General features: G+C 40.5%; 1 protein-coding gene across 1 annotated transcript; it reads right to left on the bottom strand.

Annotated features, from left to right (window-relative positions):
• Positions 1-6,561: 6,561 nt before the first annotated feature.
• On the bottom strand, positions 6,562-16,760 carry Eqtn (equatorin). The gene is made up of 8 exons (XM_055618955.1): positions 16,685-16,760; positions 16,290-16,469; positions 15,018-15,098; positions 13,186-13,251; positions 12,547-12,591; positions 10,803-10,862; positions 7,795-7,948; positions 6,562-6,874 (listed from the first exon to the last, which is right to left on the bottom strand). The coding sequence occupies exons 1-8, from the start codon at positions 16,758-16,760 to the stop codon at positions 6,562-6,564; spliced, it is 975 nt and encodes a 324-aa protein (XP_055474930.1).
• Positions 16,761-18,167: the final 1,407 nt, after the last annotated feature.

Below are 18,167 nucleotides of genomic sequence, written 5' to 3'. Positions count from 1 at the left end.
CACTACAGAAGAGGCTGAAACCTCACTCAGAAGGGCAAACAGGAGAGACACTGGGAGTAGGAAAAAACCGAACAAATCTTACCTAGCAAGTATTTTCTCAGAGTGGCACTAGACAGTATGCCTGAGGGCCATTTCCAAATAAAGCCAACAACACAAAAATGCAATATCTATGACACAGACAGGGCGCTCACAAGATGACAGTGGAGAGGTGACTGTGTCCCTTTCTCTAACCTTAACTAAAAGTGCAACTATTAGGAAATTCAAAACCTTTGCCATTCTTTTCCATATCCGTAAATAGCTTGGGGAAAATAAATGACTTTGACTTTGACTGAGTAGGTGAATTTAAAAGTCTGAGTCTTCAAAAATAATGAAGATAGACATTATCAATTCGTGGTGAAAAGTTCAACAGTGTCAATAAAAACCGTTTTTAATGAAAATGGCAAAAAGCGGAAAATGGACCCGGTAGAAATGCACTTACTGACTTGCCATTCCTGCCCCCTGGTGGTCAGTAAGGTCCTAAGCACTGGGGAAAGCTGGAGTTGGACACTGAGTTTTGTGTCACACGAAGATAAGCAACCACACGAGGTACGCCAGTTTTGGAAGTCTGTGAAGTTCTTTTTTGGTCAAGACATGCTTTTGCAATATGACAAATCTTGCTAACCTGTAGCCAAGTGGCAAAAAAATAAAAAATTATGCCATTTTAGCCTACACACTTACCTTAATACTACAGCGGGTGCATATTAGACTACTAGCCTCATTTATAAACTACTAAATTGTGTTAAACATGACATGTTTAGACCTAAGCCATTTGTTTTATCACCAGCCAGTTGCCACTGGGACACTTCCAAATAGATGAACTGCACACAGCCTCATACAGCAAGGCAGCTCCTGTGTCTACAACAAAACTTTATTTGATACATCTCTCTTGAGATTCTGACCCTACAGACTATTCCAAACAGAGAATGAATACCATTTCTACTCACCACAAAAATCTCTGAATTAGCCTTCAATTTGCTGATCATTTTCTATTAGAAATCTACTGACATCCAGAACAATACACCGGAAAGGTAACTGATTAGAAAATAAAGGAGGAGAACAGACAATGCTACCAACCCCAGCATCTAAACTTAACATCTGAATTTAGCTTTCTCTTTAAATAAGCTTGGCTCTTCAGCCAGAAATGCACATTGGCAGGAGTTGGGTCTACTGGCTGCTATGATTTGGAAAGTGTTGTTGAACGACAAACAGCGAAAGTCTTCTCGTTCTACAGCTTAACCTTTACCACCTCCCCAGAAGCTGTATTTACCCAGTTCTGAGGCTGTTGCGGGATTTTTGAGTAAGATGGAACTTTCTTTTCTCATCCCAGTTTTGCTAGACAACTCAAAGGTCACTAAAGGTCAAACCGAGACAGTGGCTCTGGGTTTGTTATCTCGTGCCAATTAAAATCAGACACAGAATCTCGTGGGGATTTGTAAGACAGAAGCAAGCTTTACTAAGAAGAATTTCACAAAAGTGAGAAATTGAGGAAAAGTGAGAAAATTAAAGAAAAACAAAATTTCAGAGAGAGGGAAGGACTTCCAGGAAAGGGGGGGGGGGGGGGGGGAGCCAGGGAATTCCTTTCTCACAAGTTGTTATAGGTCCATGACAGAAATTTGACCAAGATTAGTTAATTCTCTAGACTATGGTCAGCCAGAGCCCCAGGGCATGTCTTTCTGAACCAGCCAAGGAGATACTAATGCTCTTTGTTCATGGGGTGATGACCATGCTATGGATGGTGAAACCCTGTCCACTCCTGACTCCATCTTTGCTGGGATTTTAGCTTGACACTGTCACTTGGTTGGCATGACTACCCTCTGAGCTCTGCTCATGTCTCAGGTGTTGGTAATTATCCTAAGTTCTCTTTGTTCCTGAATTTACAAGATAAGCAGCAAGCTTTGCTATGGGGAAGAGCTAACTTGATCATGGTCAACAAGATGTAGCAGCAGGTTTTCTTGGTTACCCCATATTTAGCTCTTTGTTTGTGGGGTGCTCTGAAGCCTCTTGTTAGAAGCCTTCCTTACTGGCAACTTAATCTGTTGCCGTCAGCTGCATTAGAAGCAAGAAAATAAGAAAGGATAACAGAAACTACGTATGCCATGTCCATCACAGGCTTTGGGGACTTGGCATGCATGCGTGTAGCGTGGGGGGTGCTCATCTACCTTGGTATTCCAAATTCCAAATATTCCTTGTAACCCCACCCTCTATTCTTGCCGTAACATGGGAAAACTTAACAGTTTTCACCCTGGGTGCTTTCCCCTTGCCATCTACAGAAGGCCAGCTCCTGCATCAGAGCAACCTTCATTCTTCCTGGCTAGGAAACAGCAACTTTTGCTTGGTAATTACTCTATGAGGCACCATAGAGCACTTGCAAGTCTCAGCTTCCAGGTCCAACTGTCAACAGGGCACCCCACCCCACCTTCCCTAGAGCCTAGAAAATCCTCTCTGATAATTTCCCATGTGATCCGATGGAGGGCCTCACCTTCACACCTTTCCTGTGCTGCTCCAAGCCTTCAGAGAGCCCTTCTCCAGCCCTACCACTTCCCACTGTGCCCTTTCCCCACAGTAATTGAACCCCACCTTGATGGAACCTTAGTGACCACAAGGCAGAGACTGGGCTTGTTCTTGTTCATGTATATGGGGAGCATCCCATATACATGAGCCAGTTTCCTAAACCTTCCTGGGTCAGCCCTGCTATGCTACGACTTTTGGGAGCTGCGAGACAACCCCAAAAGCCCCTCCCTCCCCCCTCCCCGCTTCCCTGAAAGGTCGCCAGCATCTCACTGTTAGGCGTACTTCAGGACTTGATGCAGGAGGAACAGAGAACAAGGCTGGCTATTAGGGTAATACTGGGCAGACCTTGAGGGCAGGGCACTCAGTTTGGCTCTGAGGTCTCAGGCAAGTTCTTTCACCTACTCCAGCCAGTCTCTAAGAACTGGTCCACAGTACAAGCAGAGAGAGACGCTGAGCGGGAGTGACAGGATACGAGTCATGCTATTGCGAGGCAGGACTTAGAGCAAGTCTTGAAGGCTGGGGGAATCACAGACTAGCAATCACTGAGGAGGCCTGGGTGCTTTAGAATGAGGAGATAGCCATCAGCTGCTGGAGAAAGTGAGCCAGGGGGTCTAGGAAGCCCAGGAAACACAGTTATAGAACCAGTTTCCAGTTCCATAGCTGCTCAGGAAACAGGTTCAATAACGGAGTAGAGGATCAGCAGTGGACAAGCGCGCAGGGTCCGTGCGCTGCCGCCTCACTTATGGAGCACAGCAGGGGAAACCGCCCTCTACTCAGCTTCCTCAATCTTGAGTGTCCTTTCTAAACATCTACAAGCTGTCTCAGGTCAGGAGTCTGGGAAGCCAGGTGTTTGCTTGTTTGTGTTTTTAGTTTTAACCATTGCTTTTGTTTTCGGGGTGATGCTGGGGATTGAACCCAGGGCCCTGTGTATGCCAGGCCAGGGTTCTGTAACTGGGCTACCTACTCAGATGACTTTCAAAACACAGTTAACGTGTTGCTTGTGCCCATTTTAGTAAGAGTAATGCTATACTCGTTAACCCCTTTTAGTGCTTTCCTTCACACCTAGATACCCTTTTGATTAGAAAGTGACATTTGCCCAGATATATTTGGTTCTTGTGGAACTCCTGTCCTCTCCAGGTCGTATTAACTCCCCTCCCCCCCTTTTTTTATTCCCTGCATTCTGCCGGAGGTTTGGTTATGAGTCTTCGTATCTGCTTTGATACACTGCTAGGTAGAGTCATTCAGAGGCCCTCTGTGGTAGGTTCCTGTCCTGTTACTTGTTTGCTCCTACATCCAATGTCCATCCCATTTGTCTTTCTAAGTGGGTCTTTTATGAGACTGTTTCTCCAAACAAAGACCATGTATGGATGCAACCTAGAGCCCCTGCTCAGATGTAGCCCTTGGTAGCTCAGTATCCAAGTGGGTACCCTAATAAGGGGAATAGGGACTGTTTCTGACAGGAACTCGATGGCAGGCTCTTTGACCTTCCTCCTCCCCCAGGGAGGAGCAGCCTTGCTAGGCCACAGAGGAGGACTTTGCAGCCAGTCCTGAAGATACCTGATAAACCAGTATCAGATGAATGGGGAGGAGGTTCTCCCTTATCAGTGGACTTGGAAAGGGGCAGGGAGGAGATGGGGGGGGAGGGGGACTGGGAGGGAAAGAGGGAGCGGGATACAGCAGGGATACAAAGTTAACAAATTGTAACTAATATTAAAAAAATAAAAATTAAAAAAAAAAAGAGAGATTTGCACCTGCTTCCAAACAAGAAAATTCTTCACACGTCTAAGGGATGGGTGGAGGGCCAGAGTGGGGAAAGGGAGGGCTATTAGCAGCATTAGCATCACCCCCTGACATCTTCCCATTCGCCTTCCCACACCCAGGGACTCAGTCTGACCCCTTAATACCTTGCTATATCCAAACACTTGCTGTGGTCTACCTCACTGAGCCCTCCCCCACCTTTGCTGCCTCAGGTACCTGAACTGCCAGTACAGAGGCTTGAAGCCAGCCCCAGAATTGTCAGAACGCATGAGAAACGGCAAAAGCTACAGAGAACTGACACTCAGGGCCACCCACACTCTCCACTATTGTGAAAGACGAGGGCAAAGTGAGCATCTTCCCTGGGATGGATTTTCCCTCCTGGGTAGAGCCTTAGATAATCCACAGCTACTCAAGGTCGAAGTTCACTGCCCTCTCAAGCAATGGTGAGTGAAACAGGTTGGAGTCTGAAGAGAAAAGGGCGAGTCAAGGGCTCTCAAAGGGGCAGGTAAGAGAGATGTTTTATCTGTTTTTCCATAGAGAAGAAGAAGCATCTTCTCAAGCCAAAGATGGTGGAAATAACTTCTCAGGAGCTGAAATTAACACCTAGAAACCTGATATCTTTTGGACTTATCTTGCTCTTAAGGCCCTTTGGCATTTTGTGGATCATGGCCAGAAACTCTGTTTAGACATATATTCTATTTTTGCCACTCTCAAAAAACTGAACTCGGGCAAGGCAGAAATCTGGATTCCCTGACATTGTATGTTCTTGTTTAAGACAGGGTCTCATGTATCACAGGCTGGTCTCAAACTCCCTAGATAGTTAAATATAACCTTAAACTTCTGGTCCTCTTGCCTCTTCCTCCCCAGGGCTGGCATTTTGGAGTATACCACCAATGCCCAGATTTATTTGGTACAGATGATGGCAAGCAGGGCCTTCTCCATGCTACAGAAGCCTCCTACTAAGCTACATCCACATCCCATGAGGTCCCATAACTTGTTTTGTAAAAGAAAAGTACCTTTCATAGTATGGTATAACCCAGTGTAACACAAAGTGTCTGGCAACCGGTAAATGGAAGTTAGCTGGCATGAAGAGTAATGACGAAGGCAATGACATCTGCCTTGGGTCTTTTCCACATCCACATGCTTACAGAGGCCCTGACACAGACCCTGAAATGGTCCCACTTAAGAACATAGTGTCTCCATTTCATCTGTTTAGATAAATTAAAATATTCTTGGTATAGGCAGCTTCTATAGTTATTGATAAACTTGAGTTAGGCTTTGAGATTTTTTTTTTTTCCAGTTAAAGCACAGTGATCCTGCGTGCCTGGAACTGATGGGAGAGAGAGAGCTGTAAACAGCTTAGGTAATGACTCCCTGTCGAGCAAATTACCTGCTGAAATGATCTCTCCTGTGGTGTCCTGGCACGACTCGTTATCCCAAAAGATTACAAATACTTTAGAAATGGAGGAAATGTTTTATTATTATTATTATTATTATTATTGTTATTATTATTATTATTATTATCATTGTCATGTTTGTGCTTGCACAGGCACCAATATCACAGTATGTCTGGAGAGGTGAGAGGACAAGCAGGAGTTGAGTCATGGTTGGCTCCTTTCACTGTGGGCTTCAGGGATCCAACTCCGTTTGTCAGGCTTGTGTCTGGCAAGCACTTTTCCAGCCGAGCTATCTTGCTGACAATGTTTTCCTTACTGACGGGTGAGAGCAACTACATAGCTTCAAAACAACTCAAGAATGCTAGCAGTTTTCACCACTCACTTAGGTTTAACTCTTGTTGGTACCTCTGTTTAGCTAATGAAACATAAGCCAGATGCCTTTTGCTTTGGTGTAGATAGCAGTAGCCAGGCACAGATAAAGGACCTCATTTAAAGATAAACTATCTTAGTATGACTTTTTATTGATCAAAGGATGGATGGACTGATGGATGGACTGATGGCTCCAAGGAGTTCTTGGGCACGCTACACAAGTGGTCTATCCTGAGCTACCTCCAGTCATGGATACCGTATTTCACAACCTGGTCTCGAGAACTGGTTTTATTTGATGAGTTCCCATAAATTATCTCCTTGTACATTTTCTTTTAAATAATTCTTGTAACAAATAATAACTGTGATAGTTTTTATTGAATATGTCCTTAGGGCATCAGAAAACTTAGATGTCTCTGAAATTTGCAGTTTGAAAATTAGGACATTTGTGTGAGACACAAGATTTCTTTTTAAAACTAAAGAATTAAAGTTATTTAGTCAGTGATTGTGATTCCTCCTCAACCATGCCTGACTCAGTATATTCATTATTCTCGTTGAAAGTTTGCTCATTCATCTCCTCCTCATTTAAGGTTCCTTGATTGTAGCTTGAAGAAAAATCCATAGATTTAGATCTTGACTTTCTGGTGCTTGGGTGTCTCATGTCTGAAGGAGCGTTGCCCCAATATAAGCTGCTCTCTGCACTTTTTGAAAAAGATGTGTCTGATACACCTTCTGATGGATGGAAATAAGACATATTTGCCAGCTCTGGGTTGATGGAGTATTGATTATCATAATTTTTTTCACTGAAAAAGAAGAGAACACAGAATCAGGAGTTGTCTTTAGTTGCATCTACTTGTAACTCAAACCAGAAGAGGTAAAATACAAATGGAAATTCTGTTTAAAGTATTAGTTAATGAATGCAAATGGTATAGTTTTTCTTTCATTAGGGCCAAATGAACCACCAATGCCTGGTGGATGCAGCCTATATCAAACTGCAATATTAGAATTTAAAAACCAATAATACAGGTTGCCTTAATTAATAAAGGCTTAACAAGAAACGTAAAGAGGAGCCGAATTAGGGAGAATACATATCTAACTTTACAGACTTAATGGATAAGATAAATATATTACAAGGCACCACAGTCAAAAGAATAAAATTAATGGTAATCGTGAACTTTCAAAAGTAATCCTGTGGAGTTGTTTAAAAAAAAAATCTGTGATACTGTACAAAAGAAGTTGTAAAGACACCAACCATGACCCAAGGTTCAAATGAAATTTAATATTTTTATAAGAAAAGACAAATGATTATATAAAACAAATGTCTAGGCATCGGAGCATATAAGTGACAGATTTCCAGTTTGTTTCAAGATCTTAAGCAGGGCAACCCAAAATGAATGTTAAATCCCAAGCAAATAGTTAACGAGAATAAACAGTCTGTGCTCCAGGGCTACTTTGCAGGGAGATGGAGGGTGGAAGTGTGGTCTAGCTCTTATATCTTTCCTAATTAACTGCAGGTGTGATTTTTCTGACTATTTAAAACAGCGGGGCAAATACAGTGAACTATTCCCTGAGACAGCGCCCATTCCTAATGCATAGAGGAAGTAGACTCAAGTGTAATATTTTAATACATTACGAAGAGGAACACATACTCCTTTCTATCCACTAAAAACAGAAGGAGAGAGCACTAACTAGTTCGGAAGACTACAAAGGCCAGTGGGTTTACCTTAGTTTTCTTAGTTTGCAGAGTGTGGCACAACAAAATATCAAGAGGGGAATTAAGAGGATAAGGGTCAGCAATGAGATCCCCAGCATTAATTTGAGCTTGATTTCCTCTAGCTCTGACAGTTTGTCTCCATTGGTAGTGTTGAAATCAGAGCCTGGGAAGAAAGAAAAACAATACAATACAATGGAAAATGGAGTGTTGTGGTATTTTCTTCAAGGAATAACAAACACAGAATGTGTCTGCAGTATTCACAGCTCACTCTTCCTGCACCAGACCTTGGCTGAAAGAAGGCTGCTTCTTTGCCCATGTACACAACTTCCTGTTTAGTTTTGTAACAGTCTTGGATTAGCCGTGCCTAACTCCATTTTATAAACTCATGGAAGTCTGCAAAGCTTTTACTAATCAAAATGTCATTTTAAGCTCAAACTACCCATAAGAAAATTTTTATGCAAGCAAGCCTTCAAGCAAGCCTTTCTTCTTGGCTTTACTAAAAAACACGTTAGGTAACTTATCATCTTTGGGGAGATTATTAGGTCAATTTACAAGGCACTGGTTCTTAGGAAAGGTGCCATTTATTGATTGTTGATCTTAGAGCCTGTGCTGTAAAGGGCAGGAGCTCCACAAGGAGAGCAACAGAACCAAAATATCTGGACACAGGGGTCTTTTCTGAGACTGATACTCCAACCAAGGACTGTGCATGGAGACAACCTAGGACCCTTGCTCAGACGTAGCCCATGGTAGTCCAGTATCCAAGTGAGTTCCCATAAATGGGAACAGGGACTGTCTCGGATATGAACTCAGTGGCTGGCTCTTTGACCACCTCCCCCTGACTGTCAGATTTTGGACCTTCATAAGAATATGCCTGCCTTAAAATATATGTGATATTGAAACTTCCCTTTTCACAGTTCTTCCATGCCCACTCAACAGTGTTCCAAGATATTTAGCTACTTTCTAGATAATATTTTGATAATAGCAATGACGGTATAGATTCACATGTCAATGTTCTCTGACTTTTGAACATCTTAATTATTGTACCTGGGATGTAACCCAGTGGTAGAGCTCTTGCTAGCATGTTCAGACGCCTAGGTTCGGTACCCAGTACCAACAAACAGAAAAATATATATTCCAAGTAGAATGAAATATGTACAGTTGCCAATAATTTTTATCTGACTTTATGACTCATTTGGGAATAATCAAGCAGATTGTATTAAGATAAATTGTCCCCCTTAAATGTAGCTATAGTTTCTAAAGCCTTTTTTTTTTTTTTTTGAGACAGGATCAATTGTCCTGGAATTCCCTAAGAACACGCTGCTGGCTTTGAACTCATAGAAATCTGCCTGCCTCTGCTTCCTAATGCTGGGATTAAGGTGCTACTACACTCAGCTCCCCAAAGCCTTTTTAATTGGTGTGTTCATAGATCCTCTCGTCCTGCTGTTTTGTCTCCCAGAAATCAAGCCACATCCCCTGTTAGAGAGAGAGACAGAGAGAGAGAGAGGGAGAGAGAGAATAACAGCTGTGACCTTGTAGCTCTCACTGAGTTCTCTCCTGACCCTAAGCCAACCCTGTCACCTGACACCTAGGCCCAAGACAGCCTTGAACTGAACGTAAATTTACTCTCTTGTCTAGAGTTTTTTCTAGGTCAGGGGCCACATAGGCTAAACCAGACTAGGTTGGTGGTATAAACTTTATCTCCTACCACACCCTAAACCTGTTAGAGTCAGAAGCTGCCTTTGTTCCCTTATCTGAAGGAAGTAGACAGGTTTAGCCCTTCAGAGCTCCTCTCAGCTGCCCATGGCCATATGCTGTACCTCTCTTGATATTCCAGAAAGGAAGGATCCAAATCCTTTCATGGCCCTGTAGGCCATGATGTTATCTCTCCTGTGTTCATTTCAGGATTTCATTGTGGCTGCCTAGGACTCTTTTAAGAAAGCACATATGAAAGGTAATTTGCCCAGTCTCCCTTTCCTACAAATGTTTCACTCCTCCTATCATAGTCTATTATCAGAGTCAAGGCCAAAACCAGAGACAGCTTCGGAATTTAAGCTGGCCTTCCTTTGCTTTATGCCTCAATTACTTCAAAAACTAGACTTGGTGGGAGAACTGACTTAATGTTGCTAAAACACCAAAATACCTGATATATAATGTGTCCCCAATAAATGGTAGAAAGCCAGAAACCTCCACGTTCAGTCACTTAACTGCTAAGTAGAGAGATGACGTATTTCTAAGGTCACCCACCATTTGTCATCCTGTACGTGAAAAAGACTCAATACACACTCCTAAACATCTCAAGAGAAAGGCTATATTTGCCAAATAATTCATTACAGAACTGAGCAGACAGATCTCAGATATGCCACCAAATGTGTGTATTTTTCAATTATTTACTTGTAGGACAGAGGGCTTGAAGAAAATTAAAAACATTGCCCTTTAATACAATTTTCCATTCAATTCAAATTAGGAATTTGGTTCCTGGGACTCAAGTCAGGAGGCTCACAGACACCTGTAACTCAACCTCCAAGGGATCAGACACCGTCTTCTGGCCTCTGTAGACGCCTACACACCTACACATACAATAAGTTTTAACTTAAAAAAAAAAGCAGATACCAAAAGAAGGGTGGTATAGGGGAATGCTGTAGTTTTTGCTATTGTCTTCCTTAAATTTAAAACTCTAAAGTAAAACCTGTTTTGAAGAGACTATATATGTGTGTATATGTGTGTAACATATACATGTAATATAGACATATGTGTATATATGTAACGTATACACATATGCGTATTCCTCACTCACCTATCAGTCTGTTTCAACACTGTAAGTCAGAAGACTGGAAGACGGTAAAGGGCAACAAGAGTACTTGAGGGGTATACTTTGTCTAAGGCAGCCAACGTCCCTTCTGATGTGGCATTAGCTGTCCTTATACTCTACCCTCTCCTATGAGAAGTTGTTTCACCATGCAGCCACTAAAATTCAGATGATATTTATGGATTTATTAATTAAAGTACTTTGTTCTTACTTGGAACTGCTCTAAATAATTGGTCTTTCTCATCGAAGGGCTGTGCGTTTCCAGTTATAGCTGTTAAAACAATATGTTGATGTTATAAGCAGCATTCACTTGTCAAAACTAAAAAGTGAGTAGGAAATTATGAACGTAAATTCAACACATACAAACAACGATGGTCAAGTGACTATGGAATACATTTCATTTTATAATGCACAGATATGTGACACATACATTACATACACACATGTATCTACACAGAGCACACGCTCGCATAGATTGGTCTGTGCATTTTACTGGGCATGTGTTTATGCTGTTCACATTGCTTTCATGCACAAATGTACACTGATACTTTGCACTTCTTCCTTGTGCATCTCTATGTTCATGTGCCTGCTGCTGCAAACACTGAGGAACCATACTGGGCAAAACCTTGTTTAAAATGCTGAATCATGCACTTAGTTGAATGATTTTTTTTTTTTTTTTTTTTTTTAAATCTGGGCTCAGATGTTTCTGGAGTAAAAGCTATAAAATAGTAAGATCGTGATAGTTACTTGAAGCACCATGATAAGAAAAACAACTCCCCTATACCAGCACATGCTGGTATTTTTTTTTAATATTTAATTTTATTTATATATTTATTTATTATAATTTATTCACTTTGCATTTCTGCTGCAACCCCCTTACCTTCTCTCCTCCCAGTCCTACCCCTCCCTCTTCTCACCTTATGCCCTTTCCCTAGTCCTCTGATAGGGGAGGACCTCCTCTCCTTCTATCTGACCCTAGCTTATCAGGTCTCATCAAGGATGGCTGCACCATTTTCCTCTCTGACCCGGCAAGGTTGCACCCCCCAGGGGGAGGTGATCAAAGAGCCTGCCACTGAATTCATGTCAGAGACAGCCCTTGTACCCCTTACTAGGGAAGCCACTTAGAGACTGAACAGTCAATGGGGGATCTAGGTCCTCTCCATGCATGGTCCTTAGTTGGAATATTGGTCTCTGCAGGCCTCCCCGGGCCCAGGTATTTTGGCTCTGTTGTCCTTCTTGTGGAGTTCCTATCCCCTCCAGGTCTTCCTACCTCCCTCTTCTTCAATAAGGATTCTGGCCCTCTGCCCAAAGTTTGGCTATGAGTCTCAGCATCTCCTTTGATACCCTGGTGGGTACAGTCTTTCAGAAGTCCTCTAAGCAAAGGACACTGTCACCAGAACAAAACAACAGCCTACAGACTGGGAAAAAGTCTTCACCAACCCTACATCTGACAGAGGCTAATATCCAGAATATATAAACAACCGAAGAAGTTAAACACCAACAAACCAAGTAATCCAATAAAAAATGGGGTGGAGAGCTAAACAGAAAATTTTCAACAGAGGAATATCGAATGGCAGAGAAACGTTTAAAAAAATGCTCAACATCCTTAGTCATTCAGGAAATGCAAATCAAAATGACCCTGAGATTTCACCTCACACCCATCAGAATGGCTAAGATCAAAAACTCAAGGGATCATGCACGCTGGAGAGGATGTCTTCTCTCATTTTAAGATACACTCTAGGCTAACATTTGTAAGAGGACATACTTCTGGATGTAGGAGAACCAGAAATTGCAACTTTATTATTTCTTTGAATATTATATTTGATATTACAAGGAGCAGTAAACATGAGCTTATTGATAATTGTCAGAAATACTTAAGTCAGTCTTTGTCTTTCTTATATAAAATGTTAGAAAATCAAAATATTTCCCCAGTTACCTTATATATATGAATTTACCTTTAGCTAACATTGTCCAAAATGCAGGCACATTGGGAGTTGACCCTGTTGAAAAGAGACAACAGGGGTAATGGGTGAGAATCTATTGTCTGCAATTACACTCACATTCACTCACTCAAAACCCTTAGGAGAGTCATCCTGGGCTATGTGGCTTCACAAATACTTTACAAGGAACAATGATGTTGGCAAGAAAATAAAATGGTGATTTTGAGTTTGTAATCTCCTATTTCTGAGACCCTCCCTCAAAAACTCTTAGGAAACATTAATCATTTTTACCAGAGATAGATTTACTCCTTAATCAAGTAGAATATTTTACATTGTCATCAAAACTATTATAATATACCCCCATATGCTCATACTCGCTAAATCTAAACATTTATAAATGTATTTTATAAATTTACACGAATATTTATAAATATTTTAAAACTTTGAAAATCTCAGTTCCTATGGCTTGTGAGGTGCCTTGGACTCTTACACATTTGCCACTTAAAAGACTCTGCGGTTACTCTAAGTGATAGTAGTATAGATTCTTTAGGCATGCCATTCACTTATGTCATGTTCAAAGCAGTTGAAAGCTAATTGCATAAGCCATATAATAATATGCTCCAGATACATAATACAGTGTAGAAGTTTTAATACTTTGCATATCCTTACTAGTGCGTTTGATATATTTTTCTTCAGCTGCAGTGGCACTGGTGAGTTTATCTAAGAAAAGGGATAAAGTATTTTCAGCATATTAAAACATTGACCAAGGGAAGGTGGGATTGGGAGGGAATGAGGGAGTGGGATACAGCTGGGATACAAAGTTAATAAACTGCAACTAATATTAAAAAAAAATTGGCCAAATGTCAAAACGAGGAGAGAACAAAGGAAACATTTTTATCAGAAACAAAGAATAGAAAGAAAGGCATCGGAGACTAATGGTTTTGTGACTGGAGGATGCCTGAAGTAGGATTAATATGTCTGTACTCCATGAAAGAGAGAAAAAGCATGGAACCCAGGCCTTTAGAGGTAATGGAGAACTATTGACTTAAGACAGTTGTCTCTGGCAGGCTCCCTGTACAGGCCTTAGTACAGATCTTAGCTATGATGTGTCCATTCGAAGCTGCATCACTAAGAATATTTGGGCTGTACGGGCTAAGCCGAATAGTAGCTGAATTCAATATGGGGTACCATTCCACTACGGGAGGATTTCCATGGGGGAGGAGAAGAATTCACAGAGCCTGCAAATCCATCACAGGCATCCTGCTAATGAGCAACGGTGGAAAAGAAAACCTGTTTCTGAACTATTGACTCAGGACTCAAAAGAGGTGAATAATCCCAGCTACAATGTAACCATTAATTCTTACTAAGGATAATAACATTCAGTTGTCTCAATTTACCTCATTGTCCACAGAACTTCAGAGACTCAAGCAATTTAACGATAAATGCTCAAGCGATTTGTCATTAGTGAAAGCTGTCCTGGAGCTCTCTGTTTGTTTGATGGGCTTGCTCTTCTGGAGTGTTCTACATGTAGAGGGCACAAAGTCTTATTCCACTCCAACTTTTGTTGACAGTACTCAAGTTGTGGGGGTTGGAATCTTGGGATTTGGAATCTCTTCCTTAGGCATTAGTGTTAGGAAGTGAGAACACTTCCTTAGTGTTCTCAGTAACTTATATTGTTGAGAATTTGAGATATCTAGATGCTTAGGAGTCAGTTAACTGAGCCGGTCACATGCCTGTAATCCCAGCACTCTGGGAGGCTGAGGTAGGTTGATCACTCTGAGTTCAAGGCCAGCCTGGTCTACAAAGTGAGTCCAGGATAGCCAAGGTCACCCAGAAAAACCCTCTCTCAAAACAAAACAAAAGAAAACAAAACAAAAAGTCAGTTAACTGTATCTTATCCTATAACTCAAGATGTTCTACATAAGCAAGATGCCCTTGGTGAATTAACTAAGTTTTTCCTAAAGTGTGACTGTTACAAGGCTTAGAGTTTCTCAAATGACCCGTTATTGTCAAGTAAATTTATTAATAACTAGGCATTATTAAGTCTGCGTTGATACTGAAATAGCTATGCCCAGAAAGAGTCACTTTTTGCTATTTCACATCATCCAAAACATAAAAGAGCCCCACCACCACCACCACCACCACAACTATGGGTTTAATTAAGAAAAGTAATAGCCTGGAATCCTAAATTTAGCTAGTTTTTTTTCCATGCAAACAGAGAAACAGGAAGTTTAGAAATGACAGGCTTTGCCTGTCTTCTGGAATGGTCACTGTTATAGGCATGGGGCTTCAGAATGTTGTAGAAGAAAATAGAGGGGGGCGGGGAAGAAGATTACAGAACTCTGCTGGCTCCCAGAAGTATGAGATAGAAAAGATGGATTGTAGAGCTGAATCCTTGGGCCTCCCCTATTTGCCCTGTGCTGTTCTGGAGGAACCCTGCCTAAGGTTTTTGCGTGTGCAGCAGCGAAGGTGCGTTCAGAACTTACAGGCCTTTACAGAAACTTCAGTTGTGGCAGTCACAGACAGTTCCGATTCCGAGCCAAGTGTACTGTGGGTGGTAAACACATCTACAAACAAAATCACAAGTCTTTAGCAACCAGTAGATTACCTCTCATCCATTATTCTTCTTAGTATTGTTTAACTTTAAAAGTATCCACTGACTAATAAAAAGTAATTATAAGCAAAAATATAAGATTTTTCTTCTTCGAAGTGGAGCAATGGGTAAGCTAAAAATTCATAAGGAAAAAAGTCAAACTAATTTCCTTATTATAAATAACTATGAGAAACAAATATTGAGGAAATTCATGGAATCTGTGTATATGTGTATATGACACCAAAATCAAGGGCAATAATTGTCACTAAATCTAACCTCAAAACCTCAAAAAATAAAAAATAAAAAGAGACAGGAATAGAGAAAGGGTTGTTGAAAATACAATTAGAATAAAGCCAGATTAGAGTAGGATGCGCTATTAATTAGGTTTTTCTAATGCCATTACACAAGAGGGAAATCTGCAGAGAGAAACAAAGAATCGTACATGAAGAGGGTGAGGAACAAACTAAGCTGATTCTGCCAGAACCTAGGACCACCTTTGCCACCAAAGGCTAAAGGAAGAAAAGGAGTGTTCTCAACCTTTGGCTTTGGATGGAGCCTTACTTGATTGGTTCTGCCTTGATTTTGGACTTACAAGCCTCTAGAAATACTGAAAAATACTTTTCTATTGTCTTGTTCCTTTTAATTTGTGGTGTTTTGTTTCAGCAGCATTCAAAAACTGATTCACACCTCAAAATAAGTTTTGGCTAATTTACTTTCAAATTGGATCAGTTTTCATTAAAGTGATTAAGAATCAAAATGTCACAATGAACCAGCTAACAGAAATAGAGCAAAGATAACCTTATTAAATTTCATAACACCTCATGAAAAAAGCTTTAATTTTCCACGCTGAAATGTCTACAAAGTAAATTAGAAGCTCAAGTCATGGAAATAAAACGATGATGGGAGATTACAAGGCAGGATTAAGACAAATCAAGCCGAAGCAATCAGATTTATTTTTATTTTTGTTTTTTCGAGACAGGGTTTCTCTGTGGAGCCTTGGCTGGTCCTGGACTCGCTTCATAGACCAGGCTGGCCTTGAATTCACAGAGATTCACCTGCCTCTGCCTCCCAGAGTGCTGGAATTACAGGTGTGTGTTACTGCACCTGGCTGCAATCAGATTTTTGCATCAACTTCTCGCATATGCTATTAACTTTAAAAACTTACAATGTTTTATATCTTTATAGTAATTGCCAGTTTTCTCATTGGCAGGAGCTTCATCTTCATTCACTTCTGGTTTTTGCACAACGGGTTTGTCTTCTTCACGAACAGGGACATTATTAGCTGTGGTAGCATCGTCTGAGTAAAACTGTTCTTCATACGAAGGTATTATCTCATCACTGTCCTCTGAAAATGGAAACATGACACGCCATGGGACAGAATATGTTAATTTTCTTTATTGCTTTCTTTCACTGGAATTTTTTCACAGTTAGAAACTGAGGTTTAACAGTTAAATTATATTATATCTCCAACTTTCAGTCACCCTGCAGAGACTTGCCATATATGACTTTCTGTCAATGAGCGTCATCCTTCTGATAGACTAATTTCAAATGTTTACTTACGTTCTGCAATAGACTGCAGATTGCTAATGTCTGAAAGGAAAACCCCAGATAAAAATATCAACAACACAAAATCCATCAGAAAATTGGTGTGATTTATGCAGCAATCTGCTGTCTCCTCAGAGCTTCCTTCTTGTGGCCTAGCAGGCCCTAAGACTCAGTAGGACATTATGACATCACTGGTCATGGGAAATAGAATGCCATGGAAATGCCCAGAGCTTTGTGACTCCATATCACGACCATTTCATTTGTAATGGTTTTATTTTTTAAAAATAAACCTTAAATTTTTTTCTGTAAAAGATAACACGTGTTTTCACAAAATAATGATAGTTATTGGTTGACAAATTATAAATAATCAATCATGTTGATAATGACATTTAAACTGAGAATTTGGGTTTATTTTTAATGGTGTATGTTTTGGATAGCTGCAATCTGTTAAAAAAAATATCAATAACAACAAAACACAATAAACAAAACAAAACAAAATAAAAATCTAGTCAGAGAAAGAAAAATTCCAAACTCATTTCAAATACCCAACAAGTTCTGGTTCATAAACTATTTGACTATAGTTCTTTAGGAAAAGTTTTATGAAAGATCTTTTATCTATTTAAACATATATATTCATTATGAGATATAACATGTTGTTATTGTTTAATTTTTTCCAATAAGGCAAACTTTCACTTCACATTTCAGTTGAGAAAATAATCTAAGACTTAGCAACCAGTATGAATAGTGTTGCACATGAATTACTTATATAATAATAATTGATGAGCAATAAGGACAGAGAGCTATTGGACATCACAGGATCACCAAAGTTTGAAGTGTGCTAACTTCAACTACTGTTGATGTTAACCCCTTTATATTGGGTGATATTCATATTCAATTCATAAGCGTCAGGAAAAAACAGCATAATATCTCAGCACTTTATGTTTCCGCCATTGAAGGGGAATGTCATAAGTGAACTACAAGTGGTTCTTCATTGATGGTGTCTTGTGGGATGGAGCACAGACTCAGCAGAGTCTGATTGCCTATAAGGAGAAAAGAGGCAGTGATTGTCCAAAGGAAAGATGGATAAGCCAGCCAGGTTCTTAACCAAAATCTTAGTCAACCAAAAGGAAATGATCCAATATTTGACATCGCTTTTCTTTTAGATTGTTTCCCACTCATTTCAAGTAAGGACCAGAAGGTAGAAAAGGCTGAGATGACAAGTCTCTAGAGCCTGACCTCAGGTGCCTCTCTAATGTGGTTCAACACAGGGAATCATGGAGTCAGGAAACAAACATGCCTCGTGTTTCTGCAAACCATAAAACAACTTTCGATGATGTAGCTACAGGGTAAAAAGGCCAAATGGGGGGAAAACACCCACCCTGCCCCTGACCTCAAGCCCAGGGCTATCTATCATCTATCTATCTATCTATCTATCTATCTATCTATCTATCTATCTATCTATCTATCTATCTTCTAGCATTCTATGATTTTATTTATT

This window comes from Psammomys obesus, unplaced genomic scaffold (genome assembly GCF_907164565.1).
Source record: "Psammomys obesus unplaced genomic scaffold, mPsaObe1.curated_primary_1811, whole genome shotgun sequence".
NCBI lineage: Eukaryota > Metazoa > Chordata > Mammalia > Rodentia > Muridae > Psammomys > Psammomys obesus.
Note: the sequence above shows the minus strand (reverse complement) of the source record. Positions and strands in the feature narration are given on the sequence as shown.